This window comes from Haematobia irritans, chromosome 4 (genome assembly GCF_050003625.1).
Source record: "Haematobia irritans isolate KBUSLIRL chromosome 4, ASM5000362v1, whole genome shotgun sequence".
NCBI lineage: Eukaryota > Metazoa > Arthropoda > Insecta > Diptera > Muscidae > Haematobia > Haematobia irritans.
The window spans coordinates 168,560,691-168,588,523 of record NC_134400.1 but is presented as its reverse complement, the minus strand read 5'-3'; the positions used below and the strand labels follow the sequence as shown (position 1 = coordinate 168,588,523).

The window sequence follows — 27,833 nt, the reverse complement described above, 5'->3', positions numbered from 1 at the left end:
AAACATGAATAATCTCCAATGAATTTTACACCCTCAAAAAACCGCCTTTGTAATATATAGTCCCAAACATATTCTGCTTCAATCAAATATATTTTTCAAACAAAAAAGCATTTTACAGTTCAAGCATATCTTTTTCTTGGTCGTGAAATAATTTTTGTTGTTATACCCTCAACCACATATGTTAGTGGTCAAGGTATAATAACTTTGATCTGCCAAAAAATGTGCCTACCACAAATATTGATTTTAGACCCCATAAAATATATACCGATCAACTCAGAATCACCTCCTGAGTCGATCTAGCGCTTGGTGTCCGTCCGTCCATGTATTTGTTGTTCGCATGCTCCGGTCGCATTATTAACCGATTTTGATGTAATTTGATATATGGCGTTTTCTGGACCAAGAACGAACCCTATTGAATTTGGAAAAAAAATCGGATCAAATTTAGATATAGCTCCCATATATATGTATCGCCCGATTTCGATAAATGGGGTCATGTTGCGTTCATTTACTAACCGATTTGCCACAAAGTAATCTAATTGACCACCCTTTAAGTGTGGAAAATTTCATCGTAATCGGTTCAAATTTAGATATAGCTCCCATATATATGTATCGCCCGATATTCCCAAATTTGTCCATAAGTCCCTTGTTTATCAAGCGATCGTACTCAAAGTTGTCCAATTCTAATTTTCTATAGTACTTACTACCATATATGTGCAAAAAATCATCGAAATCGGTTCATATTTAGTTATAGCTCCCATATATATGTAAAGGGTGATACGGTCACAATTTGGTCAAGGGAAAACGCGTGTAAATCGCTGAAATCGTTTATTTAAAAAATCAAATTAAATTTCTTTTTCAAGTTCAATTAGTATAAAATTCAGGAAAAATATTCAGTTAGGCTTTCGCTTTTCCAAATCCGAATTGTCGGGCCTCACGCTTGACACCTGCCATCAGATTTTGTACAGCCACCTTGTCCACCTTCTTCGCCGCAGAAAGCCAGTTTGCCTTGAACTGCTGCTCGTCCTTAGCAGTTTTTTTGGTCTTCTTTAGGTTCCGCTTGACAATAGCCCAGTATTTCTCAATTGGGCGGAGCTCTGGCGTGTTCGGAGGGTTCTTGTCCTTGGGAACCACCTGCACGTTGTTGGCGGCGTACCACTCCATGGCCTTTTTACCGTAATGGCAAGATGCCAAATCCGGCCAAAACAGTACGGAACAACCGTGTTTCTTCAGGGAAGGCAGCCGACGTTTATTCAAACACTCTTTCACGTAAATTTCTTGGTTGACAGTCCCGGAAGCTATGAAAATGCTGCTTTTCAAGCCACAGGTACAGATGGCTTGCCAAACCAGATATTTCTTTGCGAACTTTGACAGTTTTATGTGCTACCTTTCCCCTTCCTTTTGCCGTATAAAACTCCTGTCCCGGAAGCTGCTTGTAGTCGGCTTTGACGTAGGTTTCGTCGTCCATTACCACGCAGTCAAACTTCGTCAGCATCGTCGTGTACAGCCTCCGGGATCGCGCTTTGGCCGACGTTTATTCAAACACTCTTTCACGTAAATTTCTTGGTTGACAGTCCCGGAAGCTATGAAAATGCTGCTTTTCAAGCCACAGGTACAGATGGCTTGCCAAACCAGATATTTCTTTGCGAACTTTGACAGTTTTATGTGCTACCTTTCCCCTTCCTTTTGCCGTATAAAACTCCTGTCCCGGAAGCTGCTTGTAGTCGGCTTTGACGTAGGTTTCGTCGTCCATTACCACGCAGTCAAACTTCGTCAGCATCGTCGTGTACAGCCTCCGGGATCGCGCTTTGGCCGTCGTATTTTGTTTATCATCGCGATTTGGAGTCACTACCTTCTTGTAAGTCGATAGTCCGGCTCGTTTTTTGGCTCGATGCACGGTTGTAGACGATACACCCAGCTTGTTTGCGGCATCTCGGAGAGAGAGAGAGGTCAGGGTTTCGCTTGAAACTACCGGCAACTCTCTTTGTCGTCTCAGCGGCTTCCGATTTTCGATTTCCCCCCGATCCAGACTTCCTGGCTGTCGACAAACGTTCCCCAAACACTTTAATTACATTTGTAACGGTTGATTTGGCAACTTCTAGCGATTTTGCCAGCTTTGCGTGCGAGTAGCTCGGATTTTCGCGATGCGCGAGCAAAATTTTGATACGCTGCTCTTCTTGCTTGGACGGCATTTTGACAACTGAAGAGTGAATTCCAAAATCAAAATAGGAGCAACATTCTACACACACACACCTTCAAAATGAGGGGTGTTCAGGTTTTTTAAATGCAAAATTGAAAGAAATACGTCAAGTTTATATTGACCAAATTTTGACCGTATCACCCTTTATCGCCCGATTTTAACAAATTTGGCCATATAACCCTTACTTATCAACCGATCTTACTCAAATTTGGCTTACTCTTAATCTTCTGTAGTACTGACTACTTGTGCAAAATATCATCCAAATCGGTTCAAATTTAGATATAGCTCCCATATACATATATGTTTACTAATTCAGTAAGGGTGGTTTAGGGTATGATATAGCCGGTCCCGCCCGACTTTCTACTTTTCTTACTTGTTTTGATTTTAGCTAAAAACCATACGTAGACTAAACTACGAGAGTACCTTAACCAACTAAGGAAAAGTATATTTGTCAAATTTATTTGGACAAAGCCAAACACTGAAAAAACAGTGAACCCATCAGGAAGAAAAATGTTGGTTAATTTTAGAAAATTTTAACTAAACAGTATTACAAACACTGACAACACGCCGTTATCAAAAAAATAACTAAATATTTTGCGACAAATTCAAGAAAATTTTCTCTGTATATATTTTCTCTGGGCTTTCAAGGTCATTTTTGAATGCGAATAAGACAAATATTGAATTATTCCATTATTTTCATCCAACATTTCGCTGGGATTTTTTCCAGCTTCATCAGGGATGATTTTTTTATTGGATCTGGCAACAATATAATAGTGAAATATATTAGATCTTAACATACATTCTATTGATTTTCGTACAAGTTTCACTTACATTCAATCTATCGTCAATTACATTTGCAAACAAATACGCCAATTATTACGATATTACTAGAATTCGACATAAAACACATATTTTGTAATTGCAAAAATAATTAACTTAAACTAATATCACAGTAAAACTTATGTTGCTATCACAGATGGTAACCGTCTAAACTATAACAATACAATGCTGTAGTTGGCGTTAGCATTGTCTTTGTCTTCTTTTCTGTTTATTGCACTTGTTTTTTGTTGTATACGTAAACTCTCTAATGTATATCTCTTATTTTATTAATTTATTAGACGTAATTAATTGTTTCAAGTGTAGTTTGAAGGTAACAATTGGAGTTCAAAATTGCAATAATGCCTTCAGTGCCAAAGATAGTTCAAGATGGGTACATTTATAGTAAAATTTACAAATTTACACCATTTTCATTAAGCTCCGTTAGTGTTCCGTTAACTAACGAACTTTTGAACCGTATTATGGACATAGCTGTCATCTTGCCTATATATTCTATATGCCAGTTAGGAACTTAACTGCCGATAACTTTTCCATTAAAGGTTACCGTAGAGAAGATATTTGCAATTTAATTTCTATTAACTGACAGTTAAAGCCTAACGGAGCTACATAAAAATGGCCGTTAAAGAAATAATGAACTATTTGTTGAGAAGTACGAAGTACGAATAAATCTTAATGCTTCATTTGTGTATAATTATTTCCCGTTAATTAGTTCATTTAACAAAATTTTCTCCAAACATAACAATTCCATGGACTAAATTAAAGTTAAATTGGCTTTAGTGAAGTACACCCAGAAAAAAGTGACCCCTTCTTTAAGTTAAAATGAACTCATTGTGAAGAAAGTTGAACTTCGTATAGCGCCAAAGACATTTTTATTTGTTTCAACGATGTGATTTTCGTAGAAATTAGGTTGAAGCCATTCCATATATAAGTTAACATTTTCTTATATTTATGTACCACTATACTACAGAATGAAAAAAGTAACTGAATTAAATTCATATATGGAATGATTTTATTGAACTTTTTTCATTCATTTGGACAAATCTTACATAGTTGTGGTAAACCTTTTACTTCAAAATTAGAACTGCTTACCTTCGTTTTTAAATACAGTTTTAGTGTTTTATATGGGCATTTTTTCTTCAATAAAAGACATGTTTTATTAATATATTAAATATATTTATTAAGAATCAACATCATCGACTGGCCTTGAAATATTAGTTTATTATTCCACTATTTCCAATTTCCATGTAAAGTTACCAACTGTAAAACGTAATGCTTTTCTTCTTCTTGTTTCTTTCACTTTTAATTAGATGCTGCCTAACGATTTTGTCCTGCTTTTACAATTTCAATACCTACAAATATAAAAAATCATAAACCATTTTTGTTACAAAAGGTTAGCGTCACTGAATATTACCTGATAATTGAAGATTCCAAAATGAAGACAAATGAAAGGGTTGTTATTCTGCTGGTGTTTTCTTTCTTTATACACCATCACGAACATTGATAGATTTATATTCAAAACATTTTTCTCACTAATTTAAAATAACAAATATTTCATATATTCGTTTTGTTTGTTATTGTTGGCTTCCCTTCAATCGTTATTGTTGTTTTTGATCTCAGCTTAAAGCGATGCATTGACTAAACTACAAGTGTAGCTTAACCAACAGAGGAAAAGTATGCTTGTCAAATTTATTTGGGCAAAGCCCTATAGACTGCAAGATGGTTGGATGTACAGCTGTTTCGGAATTACCACATTCCTCATCAGCATCCTCTACTTGCAGCAAAATTTTAATATATATTTCATATATATTATATTTTTTACCATATTATTTTTTAACAATCTCTCCGTATACCACAACAACGCGATTCCAACTAAAAAACAACCCACGCGCAAACACATCGATTGCGATGACAGGTATCGATTACAGGTAGACAATATAAATATAGGAAAATTTCCTATATTCTAACAAGTGTGTTTCCTTAAGTTTTGATTGGATTGCATACTTCTTAGTACGAATGAACTAAAATATTTTTCTATGCCAAGTGTTATTTGTATTATGATAAGCTTTCTATAATAAAGGAAGTAAGAATTATCATTTTATAAGAAATTTTACTAATTTTGAGGAAACTTGGTTTAGTTCGGATTTTGTTTATTTTTACGAATGCTTTGTTATCGGTGAATGAAAGTTTCTTGTTCAGTAGTAAATTCTTATACCCGGCGAAGAAAACAGTATTAGTAAAATTCCATGCCTTATTCTAGTTAATGAACTATTCCTAACTGCTTACAGTTTAGGATTTTTTTACTGAAACGAGTAAATTTTATTATTTCTCACACAAATTTACCTTAATGGAAATAAAATGGGTAAACTATATTGATGAAGAATTTTTCCTTTAGTTTCGAAGGCACTTTTTTCTGGGTGTGGAGGGTTCACTTTTTTTTTGAGTGTACAAACCAAGCAAGCGTTTAAAAATAGGAAATGTTTTTCAATACTTTATTTTGAAAACGTTGTTTACCTGAAACATAGCATAATTTGTACTTTAAGTCGAGTCTGAATCTGGCCATTTAAATGATCGTTAAAACGTTTTTAAAAGACTCTGATAGCACATGAAGAAAAAATTAATAAATTAAAATTTATTTCCTAGAATCCAGTACGCAAGACACGGCCACAATATTTGGAAAGGCACGGCAAGGCTTATTGGGAAGTCCTACCCCACCCTCAATATAGCCCAGACATTGCCTCTTCTGATTACCACTTGTTCCGATCGATGATTACCACTTGTTGATCAGCATTTGTTATAGACAATATATACTTCAATTGATCAGTCCACTAAATTATTTTTATACCCTCCATCATAGGATGGGGGTATATTAACTTTGTCATTCCGTTTGTAACACATCGAAATATTGCTCTAAGACCCCATAAAGTATATATATTCTGGGTCGTGGTGAAATTCTGAGTCGATCTAAGCATGTCCGTCCGTCCGTCCGTCCGTCCGTCCGTCCGTCCGTCTGTTGAAATCACGCTAACTTCCGAACGAAACAAGCTATCGACTTGAAACTTGGCACAAGTAGTTGTTATCGATGTAGGTCGGATGGTATTGAAAATGGGCCATATCGGTCCACTTTTACGTATAGCCCCCATATAAAGGGACCCTCAGATTTGGCTTGTGGAGCCTCTAAAAGAAGCATATTTCATCCGATCCGGCTGAAATTTGGTATATGGTGTTGGTATATGGTCTCTAACAACCATGCAAAAATTGGTCCACATCGGTCCATAAATATATATAGCCCCCATATAAACCGATCCCCAGATTTGGCTTGTGGAGCCTCTAACAGAAGCATATTTCATCCGATCCGGCTGAAATTTGGTATATGGTGTTGGTATATGGTCTCTAACAACCATGCAAAAATTGGTTCACATCGGTCCATAATTATATATAGCCCCCATATAAACCGATCCCCAGATTTGGCTTGCGGAGCCTAAAAGAGGAGCATATTTCATCCGATCCGGCTGAAATTTGGTATATGGTGTTGGTATATGGTCTCTAACAACCATGCAAAAATTGGTTCACATCGGTCCATAATTATATATAGCCCCCATATAAACCGATCCCCAGATTTGGCTTGCGGAGCCTAAAAGAGAAGCAAATTTTATCCGATCCGGCTGAAATTTGGTACATGGTGTCACTATATGGTCTCTAACAACCATGCAAAAATTGGTACCCATCGGCCCCCATATAAACCGATCCCCAGATTTGGCTTGCGGAGCCTCAAAGAGAAGAAAATTTCATCCGATCCGGCTGAAATTTGGTACATGATGTTGGTATATGGTCTCTAACAACCATGCAAAAATTTGTCCGTATCGGTCCATAATTATATATAGCGCCCATATAAACCGATCCCCAGATTTGGGTTGCGGAGCCTCAAAGAGAAGCAAATTTGATCCGATCCGCCTGAAATTTGGTACATGATATTGGTATATGGTCTCTAACAACCGTGCAAAAATTGGTCCACATCGGTTCATAATTATATATAGGCCCCATATAAACCGATCCCCAGATTTGGCTTGCGAAGTCTCCAAGAGAAGCAAATTTCATCCAATCCGGTTGTAATTTGGAACATGGTCCATATCGGTCCATAATTATATCTAGCCCCCATATAAAACGTTCTCCAGATTTGACCTCCGGAGCCTCTTGGAGGAGCAAAATTCATCCGATCCGGTTCAAAGTAGGAACGTGGTGTTAGTATATGGTCGCTAACAACCATACCAAAATTGGTCCAATCACACAAAAATTGGTCCATATCGGTTCATAATCATGGTTGCCACTAGAGCCAAAAATAATCTACCAAAATTTTATTTCTATAGAAAATGTTGTCAAAATTTTATTTCTAGAGAAAAGTTTGTTAAAATTTTATTCGGTTCATAATAAAATTTTCATCATTGTCAAAATTTTATTTCTATAGAAAATTTTGTCAAAATTTTATTTCTATAGAAAATTTTGTTCAAATTTTATTCGGTTCATAATCATAGTTGCCACTCGAGCCAAAAATAATCGACCAAGATTTTATGTCTATAGAAAATTTTGTCAAAAGTTTATTTCTATAGAAAATTTTGTTAAAATTTTATTTCTGAAAAAATTTTTGTCAAAATTTTCTTTCTATAGAAAATTTTGTCAAAATTTTTATTTCTATAGAAAATTTTGTGAAAATTTTATTTCCATAGAAAATTTTTTAATATTTTCTTTCTATTGAATTATATACGTATTGGATCGATCTTTTTTGATTTAATATATACCACGTATGGACATACAATTTAGAAGATGGTGTTAGGAGGTTTTAAGATACCTTGCCATCGGCAAGCGTTACCGCAACTTAAGTAATTCGATTGTGGATGGCAGTGTTTAGAAGAAGTTTCTACGCAATCCATGATGGAGGGTACATAAGCTTCGGCCTGGCCGAACTTACGGCCGTATATACTTGTTTTAATATATACTTAAACATTTGAAAAAATCCCGAACTTTTAATTTGTGCTCTAAATATGTTACCCAAAACTCAAAAAAAAATTATCTTTGATCCATAGAGTCATCGATTCTGCTTCTTCAAAATAAAGAATTTTTTAGGAAGCTATCTAGTTTCAAATCTACACTGAAAAAACAGTGAACCCATCATAAAGAAAAAATTTGGTTAGTTTTAGAAAATTTTTAATATTTTTTGAAAATTTTAACTGAACAGTATTACAAACGCTGACACTTCTCCGATATCACAAAAATAAGTAAATATTTTTCGACAAATTCAAGAAAATTTATTAAACATAATTAATTTTTTTCACTTCTTAAAGAAAATTTTGTAGTTTGAAGGAAAAAATTAGTGTTCAAAATAGCAAGAATGTCTTTAGTGCCATACGAAGTTCATGATGGTCGCATTATTGGTAAAATACACGAATTTAGTTAATCTTTATGCTTCCTTCGTGTATAATTTTTATACCCACCACCATAGGATGGGGGGTATATTAACATTGTCATTCCGTTTGTAACACATCGAAATATTGCTCTGAGCATGTCCGTCCGTCCGTCCGTCTGTTGAAATCACGCTAACTTCCGAACGAAACAAGCTATCGACTTGAAACTTGGCACAAGTAGTTGTTATTGATGTAGGTCGGATGGTATTGCAAATGGGCCATATCGGTCCACTTTTACGTATAGCCCCCATATAAACGGACCCCAAAATTTGGCTTGCGAGGCCTCTAAGAGAAGCAAATTTCATCCGATCCGGCTGAAATTTGGTATATGGTGTTAGTATATGGTCTCTAACAACCATGCAAAAATTGGTCCACATCGGTCCTTAATTATATATAGCCCCCATATAAACCGATCCCTCGATTTGGCTTGCGAGGCCCCTAAGAGAAGCAAATTTCATCCGATCCGGCTGAAATTTGGTACATGGTGTTAGTATATGGTCTCTAACAACCATGCAAAAATTGGTCCACATCGGTCCATAATTATATATAGCCCCCATATAAACCGATCCCCAGGTTTGGCTTGCGAGGCCCCTAAGAGAAGCAAATTTCATCCGATTCGGCTGAAATTTGGTATATGGAGTCAGTATATAGTCTATAACAACCATGCAAAAATTGGTCCATATCGGTCTATAATTATATATAGCCCCCATATAAACATATCCCCCGATTTGGCTTGCGAGGCCTCATAGAGAAGCAACTTTCATCCGATCCGGCTGAAATTTGGTACATGGTGTTAGTATATGGTCTCGAACAACCATGCAAAAATTGGTCCACATCGGTCCATAATTATATATAGCCCCAATTTAAACCGATCCCCCGATTTGGCTTGCGAGGCCTCTAAGAGAAGCAAATTTCATCCGATCCGGCTGAAATTTGGTACGTGATGTTAGTATATGGTCTCTAACAACCATGCAAAAATTGGTCCACATCGGTTCATAACTATATATAGCCCCCATATAAACCGATCACCAGATTTGACCTCCGGAACCTCTTGGAAGACCAAAATTCATCTGATTCAGTTGAAATTTGGTACGTGGTGTTAATATATGGCCTCAAACTCCCATGCAAAAATTGGTCGATATCGGTCCATAATTATATATAGGCCCCATATAAACCGATCCCCAGATTTGACCTCCAGAGCCCCTTGGAAGAGCAAAATTCTTCCCATTCGGTTGAAATTTGGTACGTGATGTTAGTATATGGTATCCAACAACCATGCAGGAATAAGAAGTTTTAAGATACCACAACCCAAATAATTCGATTGTGGATGACAGTCTTTCGTAGAAGTTTCTACGCAATCCATGGTGGTGGGTACATAAGATTCGGCCTGGCCGAACTTGCGGCCGTATAAACTTGTTTCCTCTGCTTTAGTTAATTTAACAAAAGTAAGCAAAAACAAGTCTATACGGCCGTAAGTTCGGCCAGGCCGAATCTTATGTACCCTCCACCATGGATTGCGTAGAAACTTCTACGAAAGGCTGTCATCCACAATCGAATTATTTGGGTTGTGGTGTCTTAAAACTTCTTAACATCGTTTTCTAAATATACATACGTGGTATATATTAGACAAAAAAGTTATGTATAGGTAAGTCTACAAATAATTACGAACCGACACGGTACGTAGAGAGCCAGAATTGAAATATGGGGGTCGCTTATATGGTGGCTATATAGAATTAAGAACTTGATATGGACCAATTTTTGTGTGATTGGGGATCGATTTATCTGAGGGGCTATATATAACTATAGACCGATATGGACCTAGTTAGGCATGGTTTTTAACGGTCATATACTAGCACAACGTACCAAATTTCAACCGGATCGGATGAATTTTGCTCCTCCAAGAGGCTCCAAAACCAAATCTCGGCATCGGTTTATATGGGGGCTATATATGATTATGGACTGATATGGACCACTTTTGGCATGGTTGTTAAATATCATATAATACCACCACGTACCAAATTTCAACCAGATCGGATGAATTTTGCTTCTCCAAAAAGCACCAGAGGTCAAGTCTGGGGATCGGTTTATATGGGGGCTACATATAATTATGGACTGATATGAACCAATTCCTGCATGGTTGTTGAATATCATATACTAACATCACGAACCAAATTTCAACTGAATCGGATGAATTTTGCTCTTCCAAGGGGCTCCGGATGTCAAAACTGGGGATCGGTTTATATGGGGCCTATATGTAATTATTGACCGATTTCGACCAATTTTTGCATGGGTGTTTGAGGCCATATATTAACATCACGTACCGAATTTCAACTGAATCGGATGAATGTTGGTCTTCCAAGAGGCTCCAAATCTGGTTACCGGTTTATATGGGGGCTATATATAATTATGGACCGATATGGACCAATTTTTGCATGGTCATTGGAGACCATATACTAACACCATGTACCAAATTTCAGCCGGATCGGATGAAACTTGCTCCTCCAAGAGGCTCCGCAAGCCAAATCGGGGGATCGGTTTATATGGGATTTATATACAAACGGAATGACAAAGTTAATAATCCTATGGTGGAGGGTATAAAAATATTAAAGTCATACAAACTGTCTTAAAACGTAATAATTTCGTGAACTAAAATAAAATTAAATCAGCTTTAGTGAAATATAGGGTTCACTTTTTTTTGAGTGTAGGCTCCATAAAATTTAAATTACACTCAAAAAAAAGGTTACTTGGATCTAAAGAATTTGACTTTCCCTTAAGGATTTTGGCATTGATTCCGAGCCAAAGATACGACTTCTTTTGAAATAACGAAATTTTTTAGCGACCAATCTGGCTGTAGTTTTAGGATGCTATTCATGTACAAACAAATACAAGTATGAAAATCCAAATTATAACGGCTACTTCGAAGTAAAATTTGTTTCTTAAACCCAAAAAAAAAAATCTTCAAAACAAAATTACAAAATCCTCAAAGCATGTCTTAGCTTGACGAGTTATTATCTTAAATCTAAAAATTCAATATATCAGTTAATTTAAGGATGATTTCTTTAAATTAAAAATGTATTTCTTTACTTTAAAGAAAAATTTCCTTACTTCAAAGTCATGCGGATTTAATAAAAAAATGTTGAAGCAAAGACTATAAATTTTTTAATTAAAAGTTCATTACTTTAAGGAAATTTGTCTTTAATATTGTGTAAATTGCGCATCCTAAAATTTAGGCTGCGTAATCTATAACACTACGTAAATATTTTTTTCGAGTCCGAGTCTTAAATACCCACCACCATGTATCAAATATTAGGGGTTGAGGACAGATCAAGCAGAGCAGTTCAACCAGTACACTTCCCGAAGATAAATTTAAAGATTTTACTTATGAAGACTATATCAGAACCATTTTTGTTTGAGTTTTAGAGGAGTCATTAACATCTCTCGTAGGTGTGCAAGAAAATTATAAAATAACGTCTTGATTTGAAATCTTAAGTCTGTATATTTTCACCCGAGAGTAAAATCTGGAAATTTTACATTTAGTTTCAAGCAGTTTTCATGATCAGTGCCCCTTCTATATACTCAAGAAGTGAAATCCGTCTATATGGAGGCATTACCAAATGGACCGATAAAAACTTAATCCCATACACGTTTTTGTGAGCCTATGGGGGATATACTAAAATATGGACCGAAACTCACCGTTTTCGGCACATCTTTTTATGGCTCGAAAATACCTCTAGATTTCCAATTTCAGGCAAATTGGATAAAAACTGCGGGTTCTATAAGCCCAAGAAGTAAAATCGGCAGATCGGTCTATATGGGAGCTATACCAAAACATGAACCGATACTCATCATTTTCGGCACACCTATTTATGGTCCTACAATACCTCTAGATTTCCAATTTCAGGCAAATTGGATAAAAACTACAGCCCAAGACCCCAAATCGGGAGGTCGGTTTATATGGGGACCATACCAAAACAAGGACCGATGCTCACCAATTTTGCCACACCTCTTTATGGTTCTAAAATACCTCCAGATTTTCAATTTCAGGTAAATTGAATAAAAACTTCGGATTCTAGAAGCCCAAAAAGTAAAATCTGCAGATCGATCTATATGGGGGCTATACCAAAACATGAACTGATACCCACCGTTTTCGGCACACCTCTTTATGGCTCGAAAATACCTCTAAATTTCCAATTTCAGGCAAATTAGATGAAAACTTTGGTTTCTATAAGCGCAAGAAGTAGAATCGGGAAATCGGTCTATATGGGGGCTATACCAAAACATGGACCGATACTCACTATTTTGGGCACATCTCTTTATAGTCCTAAATTACCTCTAGATTTCAAATTTCAGGCAAATTGGATAAAAACTATGGTTTCTATAAGCCCAAGAACTAAAATCGGGAGATCGATTTATATGGGGACCATACCAAAACATGGACCGATGCTCACCAATTTTGGCACACCTCTTCATAGTTCTGAAATACCTCTAGATTTTCAATTTCAGGTAAATTGAATGAAAACTGCGGATTCTAGAAGCCCAAGAAATAAAATCGAGAAATCGGTCTATATTGGGCTATACCAAAACATGGACCGATACTAACAATTTTGGGCACAACTCTTTATGGTTCTAAAATACCTCTAGATTTTCAATTTCAGGTAAATTGAATAAAAACTGCGGATTCTATAAGTCCATGAAATAAAATTGGGAGATCGGTCTATATGGGGGCTATAGCAAAACATGAACCGATACTCACCATTTTTGGCACAGCTCTTTATGGTTCTAAAATACCTCTAGATTTTCAATTTCAGGCAAATTGGATAAAATCTACGGTTTCTATAAGCCCAAGACCCCCAAGATCGGGAGGTCGGTTTATATGGGGACTATATCAAAGCCTGGACCGTTATAGCGAACTTGACCTGCCTGCAGACAATAGACGAGTTTGTGCCAAATTTCAGAACGATTGCTTCATTATTGAAGACTGTAGCGTGATTAAAACAGACAGACAGACAAACAGCCAGACAGACAGACGGACATGGTTATATTGTCTTAGAATTTCTCTCTGATCAAGAATATATATACTTTATATAGTCGGAAATCGATATTTCGATGTGTTGCAAACGGAATGACAAACCATTCTATGGTCGCGGGTATAAAAAATTATTGTTGTGTTACACTACTGTTTCCTACTGTCATTTCAAAGTTATTGTTAATTAATAATAGTGCCGAGGTTACTGTATCTAACAGCTATGACAATGTTCTGCATATTTTGCAATCAATTTAGAGAATAGTGCCCCATTTATTATACACCGAAAAAAAAACATGCCCGGTTCCAAAAATTTTGTCTTTACTTTAATAATTTTGGTATTGATTCCGAGCGAAAGAAGCGGATAATACAAGTAAGGATAATTTTACGACACAATTAAATTTTGGTTTTGTTTACTTGCTTCTAGAAAGAAAATTTTAATTTTTCGTTTTTTTTTTACATTTTTTCTTCATATGCTATCAAAGTCCTTTAAGAACGAGTAAACGACAACTTTATTTTCCAAATTCAGACTCGACTTCTAGTAGAAATTATGCTGTGTTTCAAGTAAAAAACGTCTTTAAAATAAAGCGTCGAAAAACCTGTCCTATATTTGAACGATTTTTTTGCTTTGTAGTCAAAAAGCAAAAAGACAAAAATTCATAAATATTAAAGAATTTTTCTGAATTATTAAAGTAAAGTTGTCCTTACCCCAAAAAAAATTTTTTTCATGTTATGAGACCCATTTTTAAGTCAAATCACTTAATTATAAGGACAATACCACTTCATTGAAAAATTTATAGACTTTTGGACAAAGAAAAACATTTTATAACAGAGAAATGCGTCTTATATGCTAAGCAAAATTTGCATTCGTATTTTAAGAACATGAATTCTTTGGCCTCACGACAATAATTTTTTCAGTGTAGAATCGAAATCACCAAAAAATAGGTTTCGACTTGTAAAATTCATAAAATTTTATATTCATTGCACTGTTATTTGTAACAAATTCATGTGATCAAAATTTTCTAATGACACTATAAGCAAAAAATTTTAAAAAAAAATTAAATTTCATTTGATTACGATTTTTTAGTTCAACAAAGAAATTGTTTATCTTGGTCCGAAAGTAATTTTTTCTCTTCATTTTTGTCCAATCATATATCTATTCTCCAGCCCTTGTACATGTGTTCAATGGAGTATTGTTAGTTTATTTATTTATTTTTTATACACTCCACCATAGGAATATACCCCATATTAACTTTGTCATTCCGTTTGTAACACATCGAAATATTGCTCTAAGACCCCATAAAGTATATATATTCTGGGTCGTGGTGAAATTCTGATCTGAGCATGTCCGTCCGCCCGTCCGTCTGTTGAAATCACGCAAACTTCTGAACGAAACAAGCTATCGACTTGAAACTGGGCACAAGTAGTTGTTATTGATGTAGGTCGGATTGTATTGCAAATGGGCCATATCGGAACACTTTTACGTATAGCCCCCATATAAACGGATCCCCAAATTTGGCTTGCGATTGCTTTAAGAGAAGCAAACTTCATCCAATCCGGCTGAAATTTGGTACATGATGTTAGTATATGGTCTCTAACAACCATACAAAAATTGGTCCATATCGGTCCACTTTTACGTATAGCCCCCATATAAACGGACCCCCAAATTTGGCTTGCGATTGCTCTAAGAGAAGCAAATTTCATCCGATACGGCTGAAATTTGGTACATGGTGTTAGCATATGGTCTCTAACAACCATGCAAAAACTGGTCCATATCGATCTATAATTACATATAGCCCCCATATAAATCTATCCCCCGATTTGGCTTGCGAAGCATCTAAGAGAACCAAATTTCATCCGATCCGGCTGAAATTTGGTACATGGTGTTGGTATATATTCTCTAGTGACCATGCAAAAATTGGTCCACATCGGCCCATAATTATATATAGCCCCCATATAACCCGATCCCCAGATTTGACCTCCGGAGCCTTTTAGAGGAGCAAAAGTCATCCGATCCGATTGAAATTTGGTACGCGGTGTTAGTATATTGTCTCTAACAACCATGCCAAAAGTGGTCCATATCGGTCCATAATTATATATAGCCCCCATACAAACCGATCCCCCGATTTGGCTTGCGGACTCTCTAAGAAAAGCAAATTTCATCCGATCCGGCTGAAATTTGGTACGCAACGTGGTGTTAGTATAAGGCCGCTTATAACCATGCCATAATTGGTCCATATCGGTCCATAGTTATATATATCCGATCCCCAATCACACAAAAATTAGTCCATATCGGTTCATAATCATGGTTGCCACTCGAGCCAAAAATAATCTACCAAAATTTTATTTTTATAGAAAACATTGTCAAAATGTTATTTCTATAGAAAATTTTGTCAAAATTTTATTTCTATAGAAAATTTTGTCAAAATATTATTTCTATAGAAAATTTTGTCAAAATTTTATGTCTATAGAAAATTTTGTCAAAATTTTATTTCTATAGAAAATTTTGTCAAAATTTTATTTCTATAGAAAATTTTTTCCAAATTTTACTTCTATAGAAATTTTTTTCCAAATTTTGCTTCTATAGAAAATGTTGTCAAAATTTTATTTTGTCAAAATTTTATTTGTATAGAAACTTTAAACTTAATTATATACGTATTTAATCGGCCTTTTTATACCCTCCATCATAGGATGGGGGTATATTAACTTTGTCATTCCGTTTGTAACACATCGAAATATTGCTCTAAGACCCCATAAAGTATATATATTCTGGGTCGTGGTGAAATTCTGAGTCGATCTAAGCATGTCCGTCCGTCCGTCCGTCCGTCCGTCCGTCTGTTGAAATCACGCTAACTTCCGAACGAAACAAGCTATCGACTTGAAACTTGGCACAAGTAGTTGTTATCGATGTAGGTCGGATGGTATTGAAAATGGGCCATATCGGTCCACTTTTACGTATAGCCCCCATATAAAGGGACCCTCAGATTTGGCTTGTGGAGCCTCTAAAAGAAGCATATTTCATCCGATCCGGCTGAAATTTGGTATATGGTGTTGGTATATGGTCTCTAACAACCATGCAAAAATTGGTCCACATCGGTCCATAAATATATATAGCCCCCATATAAACCGATCCCCAGATTTGGCTTGTGGAGCCTCTAACAGAAGCATATTTCATCCGATCCGGCTGAAATTTGGTATATGGTGTTGGTATATGGTCTCTAACAACCATGCAAAAATTGGTTCACATCGGTCCATAATTATATATAGCCCCCATATAAACCGATCCCCAGATTTGGCTTGCGGAGCCTAAAAGAGGAGCATATTTCATCCGATCCGGCTGAAATTTGGTATATGGTGTTGGTATATGGTCTCTAACAACCATGCAAAAATTGGTTCACATCGGTCCATAATTATATATAGCCCCCATATAAACCGATCCCCAGATTTGGCTTGCGGAGCCTAAAAGAGAAGCAAATTTTATCCGATCCGGCTGAAATTTGGTACATGGTGTCACTATATGGTCTCTAACAACCATGCAAAAATTGGTACCCATCGGCCCCCATATAAACCGATCCCCAGATTTGGCTTGCGGAGCCTCAAAGAGAAGAAAATTTCATCCGATCCGGCTGAAATTTGGTACATGATGTTGGTATATGGTCTCTAACAACCATGCAAAAATTTGTCCGTATCGGTCCATAATTATATATAGCGCCCATATAAACCGATCCCCAGATTTGGGTTGCGGAGCCTCAAAGAGAAGCAAATTTGATCCGATCCGCCTGAAATTTGGTACATGATATTGGTATATGGTCTCTAACAACCGTGCAAAAATTGGTCCACATCGGTTCATAATTATATATAGGCCCCATATAAACCGATCCCCAGATTTGGCTTGCGAAGTCTCCAAGAGAAGCAAATTTCATCCAATCCGGTTGTAATTTGGAACATGGTCCATATCGGTCCATAATTATATCTAGCCCCCATATAAAACGTTCTCCAGATTTGACCTCCGGAGCCTCTTGGAGGAGCAAAATTCATCCGATCCGGTTCAAAGTAGGAACGTGGTGTTAGTATATGGTCGCTAACAACCATACCAAAATTGGTCCAATCACACAAAAATTGGTCCATATCGGTTCATAATCATGGTTGCCACTAGAGCCAAAAATAATCTACCAAAATTTTATTTCTATAGAAAATGTTGTCAAAATTTTATTTCTAGAGAAAAGTTTGTTAAAATTTTATTCGGTTCATAATAAAATTTTCATCATTGTCAAAATTTTATTTCTATAGAAAATTTTGTCAAAATTTTATTTCTATAGAAAATTTTGTTCAAATTTTATTCGGTTCATAATCATAGTTGCCACTCGAGCCAAAAATAATCGACCAAGATTTTATGTCTATAGAAAATTTTGTCAAAAGTTTATTTCTATAGAAAATTTTGTTAAAATTTTATTTCTGAAAAAATTTTTGTCAAAATTTTCTTTCTATAGAAAATTTTGTCAAAATTTTTATTTCTATAGAAAATTTTGTGAAAATTTTATTTCCATAGAAAATTTTTTAATATTTTCTTTCTATTGAATTATATACGTATTGGATCGATCTTTTTTGATTTAATATATACCACGTATGGACATACAATTTAGAAGATGGTGTTAGGAGGTTTTAAGATACCTTGCCATCGGCAAGCGTTACCGCAACTTAAGTAATTCGATTGTGGATGGCAGTGTTTAGAAGAAGTTTCTACGCAATCCATGATGGAGGGTACATAAGCTTCGGCCTGGCCGAACTTACGGCCGTATATACTTGTTTAGTTTAATATATACCACGTATGGACTATGTGGTACACACAAAAAAAAAATCTGATTCAATCACGAAATTAACGGATCTAATTAATTTTTAATTGAAATGTCTTCAATCACAGAAATGATAGTATCAATTAAAAAATTAATTGAAGGTCAATTAAAAAGTTAATTGATCCAATTAAAAAATTAATTGATACTATTATTTTTGTGATTGATTTTTGTTTCAATTAAAAATTTTGTTGAATCAATTAAATTTTTAATTGAATATTTTTTAAAACTCAATTAAAATTTTAATTGGAAAAATGTTCGTGAAATTTTTTTGTGTGTATATATTACGGTGTTAGGAAGTTTTAAGATACCTTGCCATCGGCAAGTGTTACCGCAACCCAAGTAATTCGATTGTGGATGACAGTCTTCAGTAGAAGTTTCTACGCAATCCATGGTGGAGGGTACATAAGCTTCGGCCTGGCCGAACTTACGGCCGTATATACTTGTGTTTTTTTTTTTTTTGTTTTTTTGTGGTGTCTTTCATTTTCACCATTCCCATTCTTGTATGCTCTTTCCAGAGGTGCCTGTCCGTGCTCTGTTAACAAAACATGTGTGGATCCCAATCAATCATGCAACTGTGATGTTAAGGAAAATAAATGGTACTCGGATGAGGGATACTATACTGAACCACATAGTTTAGGTATTACACACATGTATTTCCTGCAGCAAAAGGATTTGGATGAAGAAGCTCAGGGCAGAATTACATTGGGCCCATTAGAGTGTGTGGAAACAAGTAAGTCGATGAACAAAAAATGGCAACAACTCCATTGACCATTTTCTTATACACCTGAGTTTTGTAAAACCCAATCTGTTATTGTTTTGTTTTTTTTTTGCAGATACACAACGCTATGTGGTCACCTTTACCACCTCCCAATCGTATATTGAGGTACCTGGTTGGCGTAAAGGCGATATTGCCTTCTCATTTCGTACCACAGGAGAAAAAGCCATTTTACTATTTCAACCACCCATACGACCATATTATCCATCGTTTATGGTGGCCCTTACGGGCGATTATCAATTGACATTCAATTTCACTCTGAGTACTGGAACCACCAGAGAGTTGGTAATTAACTCGCATCGCAAGTTAAATGGCGGCGAATGGCATAAAATATGGATTGACTATAACGAGTATCATGTCCGTTTTATGATAAATACCGACTATCAAATGGTCGATCTATTGCCCGAGGAGGAGTTTGGACCATTTGAGGGTAGTATGTATATTGGTGGTGCAACAGCGTAAGTATCCAAAAGCCTTTAAGTTCTGTGCTACCCCATGGGATGGGATATTTGTAAATGACAAGAAATTCATTTTTGATATATGTGCCAAGGCAAAAGAAGCTACCATTAATATCCGGTTTAAGTACCGTGAGGATATTTTATGTAGATCAAGAAAATAATGTTAATTTTCTTGATCATACCTCTATATACTGGAAAAAAAACTTGGACTAGTATGAACGATTACGGTACACAGAAAAAAAGTTTTTACACTGAAAAACCAGGAAGAAATATTATGTTTAATTTTAGAAAATTTAGATTATTTTTAGAAAATTTTAACTACCCAGCAAAAAAAACTTGGAAGTTGTTCCACAAACATTTCTTTTAAAGCCCATCCCAGAATCCCCCATCGAGTTTTTTCAACTTCCGATGCAGTCCTTTTGGACAAGCCCACAAACATTTCTTCTAAAGCGGATCGTGGGATCCCCCAATAATTTTTTTTTTCACTTCCGATGCAGTCCTTTTGGACAAGTGCACAAACATTTCTTCTAAAGCGCATCTTGGGATCCCCCAATGATTTTTTTCTACTTCCGATGCAGTCCTTGTGGACAAGTATTAGAAAGAACGCAATCAGGCTATTTTAAGTGCAAATTTTGTACAATTAAATTTTACAAAAAAATAGAAAACTAATAAAACAAAAAAATAGAAATTAATAAAAAAGTAAAAAAATAATAAAAAAAATAAGTTTCATCCCCGCTGGGATTTGAACCTGTGCCGTTTGACTTTTTCGCTTCCATGAAAGTTCTTTTGAGAAGGTTTTGCAAATTACGAGAATTTTTAATTTTTTTTGTTGATTTTTAATGGAAAAAATATATTTATAAGAAAATATATGCCGAAAATAAAAAAATAAAAACGATGCATGACATAAAAAATATTTTTTTAGAAAAATATTTAATAAAAAAATTGCCGCTGGTGAGATTTGAACCTGCTCTTCTTATTTTTTCGTTCATACTAATAAAGAACATCTCGAGAAGCAATTAGAATGTTATTCCTTGGTATCGTATTACGATCATATCACAAACATTTGAATTGACGCTTTACGTTCAATGGCGTTTGTGGCTGAGTGTGCTAAGGCGTTCTGTTATGGTGCCAGCAAACCCAGGTTCAACCCCTGGTCGGAGCGAAAAAGTTTTTCAAATTGTATAAATTAGATAATAGGAAAATAATTGTGTAATAAAACATAGGGATGAAAAAAAGTGAAATTGGTTGAAAAAAAATAGTTTTTTTTTCGCTTTTTAAATTTCTTCATTCAAATTAACTTCCAGGGCACAACTTCTAAAGCAATGCAAAGGATCCAAAAAGGGAGTACTTCCGTCCTATGACAAGCCCATGTAAAATTCATTGGAGATGATCCAAGTTTGCACTAATTCCGGGTCACAGATTGGGGATCCAAACTACTTTTTTGGAAGGTCTTTTTTTGCTGGGCTAAATAATATTACAAACGCTGGCATCAGGCCGATATCATAAAAATAAGTAAATATTTTTCGACAAATTCAAAAAAACTTATTAGACATAATTAATTTTTTTCATTTATCAATGAAAATTGTATAGTTTGAAAGAAAACAAAACTAAGTTCGGCCGGGCCGAATCTTATGTACCCTTCACCATGGATTGCGTAGAAACTTCTACGAAAGACTGCACACAGAGAAGGAATATGATCACCTCAAACATATTTCAAGAGCACCATGTTACTTTTTCACGGCGATCATGTAGCATTTTTGTCGCAAAAATATTCTTTTCTCGTCAAACATACCATGCTTTCCGAAATCAGACACATATTGTGCGAGAAAATAACATGGTGTCGACAAACATGTTACATGTTTTCCGTGAAAAAGTAACATTTTGCTCTTGAAACATGGTTGGGGTGATCATATTCCTTCTCTGCGTATGTCATCCACAATCGAATTACTTGGGTTGTAGTATCTTAAATCGTTTTCTAAACTGTAAATTACTCCATACGTGGTATATATTAGACAAAAAAGGTATGTGTAGGTACCCAGCAAAAAAATTTGGAAGTTCTTCCAAAGGCACAACTTTAAAAGCACTTCCAGAAGATGTACTCCCAATGATGTTTTTTATTTTAACTACACAGGAAGTTATTTTCATTCAATTTTTTATAACATGCTTTTATCATATTTTTAATGGGTAATTTTAACTTTTTTTATTTTAAATTGGTTAAAAACAGTTTAAGAATTCATAAAATGATAAAAATTATTAAAATTTTGTCGAAAAAAATGCTAAATCCAATCCGAAAAAATTGTGAATTTTTGAAAATATTTGAGGTCAAACTTTTCAGACAAACGTTAGAATCCATTAAACATTATAAGAAATTATAAAAATTATTTATTTGACAAAATATCGCAGCATTTTTTAATTTACATCCAAAACATTGAATTTGGATCACACCTAAAGAAGTGATGCAAATTCAGTGCACCGGCTGTTGAAACTGAGGACTTCTGTCCTATGAAGAGCCCATGTTAAATTCATTGCTTCTGCGTCAATTTTGCACCACTTCCGGATCCAAAAAAAAACATTTTCATTACTTTTTTGGCGACGCTTGTTTTGCTGGGTAAGACTACAAATAATTACGAATCAATATGGACTTTTGCACGGTACGTAGCGAGCCAGAATTGATATATGTGGGTCGCTTATAAGGGGGCTATATACAATTATGAACTTGATATGGACCAATTTTTGTGTGATTGGGGATCGATTTATCTGAGGGCTATATATAACTATAGACCGATATGGACCTAGTTATGCTCTCCAACAGGCTCCAAAACCAAATCTCGGGATCGTTTTATATGGGGGCTATATATGATTTTGGACTGATATGAACCACTTTTAGCACGGTTGTTAAATATCATATATTACCACCACGTACCAAATTTCAACCATATCGGATGAATTTTGCTTCTCCAAAAAGCACCGGAGGTCAAATCTGGGGGCCGGTTTATATGGGGGCTATATATACTTATGGACTGATATGAACCAATTCTTGCATGGTTGTTGGATACCATATACTAACATCACGTACAAAATTTCAACCGAATCGGAAAAATTTTGCTCTTCCAAGGGGCTCCGGAGGTCAAATCTGGGGATCGGTTTATATGGGGGCTATATATAATTATGCACCGATGTGGACCTATTTTGCATAGTTGTTAGAGACCATATACCATAACCGTTACAAATGTAATTAAAGTATTTGGGGAACGTTTGTCGACAGCCAGGAAGTCTGGATCGGGGGGAAATCGAAAACCGGAAGCCGCTGAGACGACAAAGAGAGTTGCCGGTAGTTTCAAGCGAAACCCTAACCTCTCTCTCCGAGATGCCGCAAATAAGCTGGGTGTATCGTCTACAACCGTGCATCGAGCCAAAAAACGAGCCGGACTATCGACTTACAAGAAGGTAGTGACTCCAAATCGCGATGATAAACAAAATACGACGGCCAAAGCGCGATCCCGGAGGCTGTACACGACGATGCTGACGAAGTTTGACTGCGTAGTAATGGACGACGAAACCTACGTCAAAGCCGACGACACACTTAAAAAAATATTGAGGTCAAAGATTTCATGTCTTTAAAATACGAATACAAATTTTGCTTAGCATAGAAGACGCATTTCTCTAAAATAAAGTTATTTTCCTTGTCCAAAAGTCGATAAACTTTTCAATGAAGTCGTATTGTCCTTATAATTAAGTGATTTGACTTAAAAATGGGTATCTTAACATGAAAGAAAAAAATTATAGGCTAAGGTCAACTTGACTTTAATAATTCAGAAAAATTCTTTAAATTTAATGAAATTGTCTTTAAATTTGTTGTCTTTTGGCATCTTGACTACAAAGCAAAAAATCGTTCAAATATAGGACATGTTTTTCAACACTTTATTTTAAAGAATTTGGAAATAAAGTTTGAATTTTAATTTGGAAAATAAAGTTGTCGTTAACTCGTCTTTAAAGGACTTTGATAGCATATGAAGCAAAAAATCTGAAAAAACAAGAAAAATCAAAATTTGCTTCCTGGAAGTAAGTACACAAAACCCAAATTGAAATGAGAATTGTGTCTTAAAAGTATCCTTACTTGTATTCTCTGCTTCTTTGGCTCGGAATCAATACCAAAATTGTTAAAGTAAAGACAAAATCTTTGGAAACGCGCATGCGTTTTTCAGTGTATGGTTCACTCATTTTTTTTTTTTGTGGATGAGAAGAAAAACGTTTTTAATTTAAATTGTGCGTAATTTAAACTAAATTGTACTGAAAACTTAGATTTTCACAAAGCATTGTTAAAACCAGGAAAAATTAATGCCCTGGTGTACTTTTGAACTGCACTTCACGAATCTATTAACTAAAAGTAAAGAATAAAATTATTGGCGCCAAATTATGACCATTTTAAGCATACTGTTCATTCTTACTATTTTTGGGAATCGTACTACAATTTTCATCTGCTTTAGTTCATACTGAACTTAATTAAGCTTTATATTCCAGTTTAGTTCATAAAATGAGATATACACTGAAAAAAATATTGTCGTGAGGTCAAAGATTTCATGTCTTTAAAATACGAATGCAAATTTTGCTTAGCATAGAAGACGCATTTCTCTAGTATAAATTTTTTTTCCTTGACCAAAGGTCAATAAACTTTTCAATGAAGTTGTATTGTCCTTATAATTAAGTGATTTGATTTAAAAATGGATATCATAACATGAAAGAAAAAATGTTTGGGCTAAGGTCAACTTGACTTTAATAATTCAGAAAAAATCTTTAAATTTAAGGAAATTGTCTTTAAATTTGTTGTCTTTTTGCATCTTGACTACAAAGCAAAAAATCGTTCAAATATAGGACATGTTTTTCAACACTTTATTTTAAAGAAGGTTTTTACTTCAAACATAGCATAATTTCTACTACAAGTCGAGTCTTAATTTGGAAAATAAAGTCGTCGTTAACTTGTATTTAAAGAACTTTGATAGCATATGAAGAAAAAAAGCTGAAAAAGCGAAAAATTAAACTTTGCTTCCTAGAAGCAAGTACACAAAACCCGATTTTAAAAGAGAATTGTGTCTTAAAAGTATCCTTACTTGTATTATTCGCTTCTTTGGCTCGGAATCAATACTAAATTTTTTAAAGTAAAGACAAAATCTTTGGAACCGGGTATGCCTTTTTTCAGTGTACTTAAAAATAAAATACTTCAAATTTCTTGGGAGCTATATACAAAGGATTACGACTCAAATTTTAAAAAATATGCACTGAAAAAAACAGTGAACTCACCAGTAAGAAAAATTTTGGTTAATTTTACAAAAATTTTGATTATTTTTGGAAAATTTTAGCTAAACACTCTTACAAACGCTGACATCACGCTGATATCACAAAAATAAATAAATAATTTTCGACAAATTCAAGAAAGTTTATTAGACATAAAATTTTTTTTTCATTTGTTAAAAAAAAAATCTGTAGTTTGAAGGAAAAATTTAAGTTCAAAATTGCAAGAATGTTTTTATTGCCATACGAAGTTCAAGATGCGCCCATTTGTAGTAAAATTTACAAAATTTAAGAAATTCTGAACTGTGGGAGACACAAATTTATTAAATGTAGGTAGTATGCTTCATTTGTGTAAATTTTTTCCCGTTTTTTGGTTCATTTAACTAACGTATGCAAAAAATTATTAGGGTAAAAGAAACTTCCTCCAAACATAATAATTCCATGAACAAAAGTAAAGTTAAATCGGCTTAAGTGAAATAGAGGGTTCACTGCTGTTTGAGTGTTGAAAATATTTAAATCTAACGCTATCGTTAGCAATTTCGCAATAGTGCATATATGAGTTATATAGGAAAATGTGAGTCATTTCCACAATTTCTTAACTTAGCAGTGGTGACTTTACAAGGACAAAGTGGGTATTTTGGCCATTTTTGCCAAAAACGGGCGAACAATTTATATCTAAAACTGAACCAATTTCAACCAAATTTAGCACGCAAAGTAAGAATGCTACTTCTACTCCCTGTACAAAGTTTCACGTAAATCGGAGTAAAACTATGGTCTCAGTGGTCATATGAGTGTAAATCGGGCAAAAGATATATGGGAGCAATATACAAATCTGAAGCGATTTCAACCAAATTCGACACGCACAATAAGAATGTTAATTTTACTCCCTGTGCAAAATTTCACATAAATCGGAGTAAAACTCTGGCTTCTGGACTCATATAAGTTAATATCAGGCGAACCATATAAAGGGTGATTCTTTTGAGGTTAGGATTTTCATGCATTAGTATTTGACAGATCACGTGGGATTTCAGACATGGTGTCAAAGAGAAAGATGCTCAGTATGCTTTGACATTTCATCATGAATAGACTTACTAACGAGCCACAACGTCGAATTTTCAGTGAATGGGCCCTAGAAAAGTTGGCTGAAAATCCGCTTTTTTATCGACAAATTTTGTTCAGCGATGAGGCTCATTTCTGGTTGAATGGCTACGTAAATAAGCAAAATTGCCGCATTTGGAGTGAAGAGCAACCAGAAGCCGTTCAAGAACTGCCCATGCATCCCGAAAAATGCACTGTTTGGTGTGGTTTGTACGCTGGTGGAATCATTGGACCGTATTTTTTCAAAGATGCTGTTGGACGCAACGTTACGGTGAATGGCGATCGCTATCGTTCGATGCTAACAAACTTTTTGTTGCCAAAAATGGAAGAACTGAACTTGGTTGACATGTGGTTTCAACAAGATGGCGCTACATGCCACACAGCTCGCGATTCTATGGCCATTTTGAGGGAAAACTTCGGAGAACAATTCATCTCAAGAAATGGACCGGTAAGTTGGCCACCAAGATCATGCGATTTGACGCCTTTAGACTATTTTTTGTGGGGCTACGTCAAGTCTAAAGTCTACAGAAATAAGCCAGCAACTATTCCAGCTTTGGAAGACAACATTTCCGAAGAAATTCGGGCTATTCCGGCCGAAATGCTCGAAAAAGTTGCCCAAAATTGGACTTTCCGAATGGACCACCTAAGACGCAGCCGCGGTCAACATTTAAATGAAATTATCTTCAAAAAGTAAATGTCATGGACCAATCTAACGTTTCAAATAAAGAACCGATGAGATTTTGCAAATTTTATGCGTTTTTTGAAAAAAAAAAAGTTATCAAGCTCTTAACAAATCACCCTTTATATGGGACCTATATTTAAATCTGAAACGATTTTGTCCAAAATCAATAGGGTTCTATTCTGTGCCAAAACACATACTTGTGCCAAATTTGAAGTCGAGTGGACTAAAACTGTGACCTAGACTTTGATCACAAAAATGTGTTCACAGTCAGACGAACAGACGGGCATGGCTATATCGACTCAGAGGTCCACCCTGAGCATTTTTCCCAAAGACACCATGTGTCTATCTCGTCTCCTTCTGGGTGTTGCAAACATATGCACTAACTTATAATACTCTATTCCACAGTGTGGCACAGTGTATAAAAACCTAGAAAAACTAATAAATTAAATTTGTTTCCTATGGTTTAAAAATAGAAGGTGTTTTTCAATACTTTATTTTAAAGATGTTTTTACTTGAAACATAGCATAATTCCAACTTGCAGTGTTGTCTCAATTCGGAAATTTTAAGTTGCCATTAACAATTTTTAAAGAACTTTGATAGCAGATGAAAAATATATATTTTTTTTTTCCTAGAATCAAGTATGCAAAACTTAAATTCAAAAGAGAAACATGTATATACGGCCGTAAGTTCGGCCAGGCCGAAGCTTATGTACCCTCCACCATGGATTGCGTAGAAACTTCTACTGAAGACTGTCATCCACAATCGAATTACTTGGGTATATACCATATATATCTATATATATATATATATATATATATATATATATATATATATATATATATATATATATATATATATATATATATATATATATATATATATATATATATATATATATATATATATATATATATATATATATATATATATATATATATATATATATATATATATGTATATATATATATATATATATATATATATATATATATATATATATATATATATATATATATATATATATATATATATATATATATATATATATATATATATATATATATATATATATATATATATATATATATATATATATATATATTATATATATATATATATAAATATATATATATATATATATATATATATATATATATATATATAT

At 34.7% G+C, this 27,833-nt stretch overlaps 1 protein-coding gene across 9 annotated transcripts in view; it reads left to right on the top strand.

Annotated features, from left to right (window-relative positions):
* axo (axotactin) overlaps positions 1-27,833 on the top strand; it is a 396,767-nt gene that overhangs the window by 182,929 nt on the left and 186,005 nt on the right. For all 9 annotated transcript variants that reach the window (XM_075304128.1, XM_075304125.1, XM_075304124.1 and 6 more), the window contains 2 exons: positions 18,882-19,096; positions 19,200-19,599. In XM_075304128.1, coding sequence (XP_075160243.1) covers positions 18,882-19,096; positions 19,200-19,599 — 615 coding nt within the window. The remainder of the gene's footprint in view (positions 1-18,881; positions 19,097-19,199; positions 19,600-27,833) is intronic.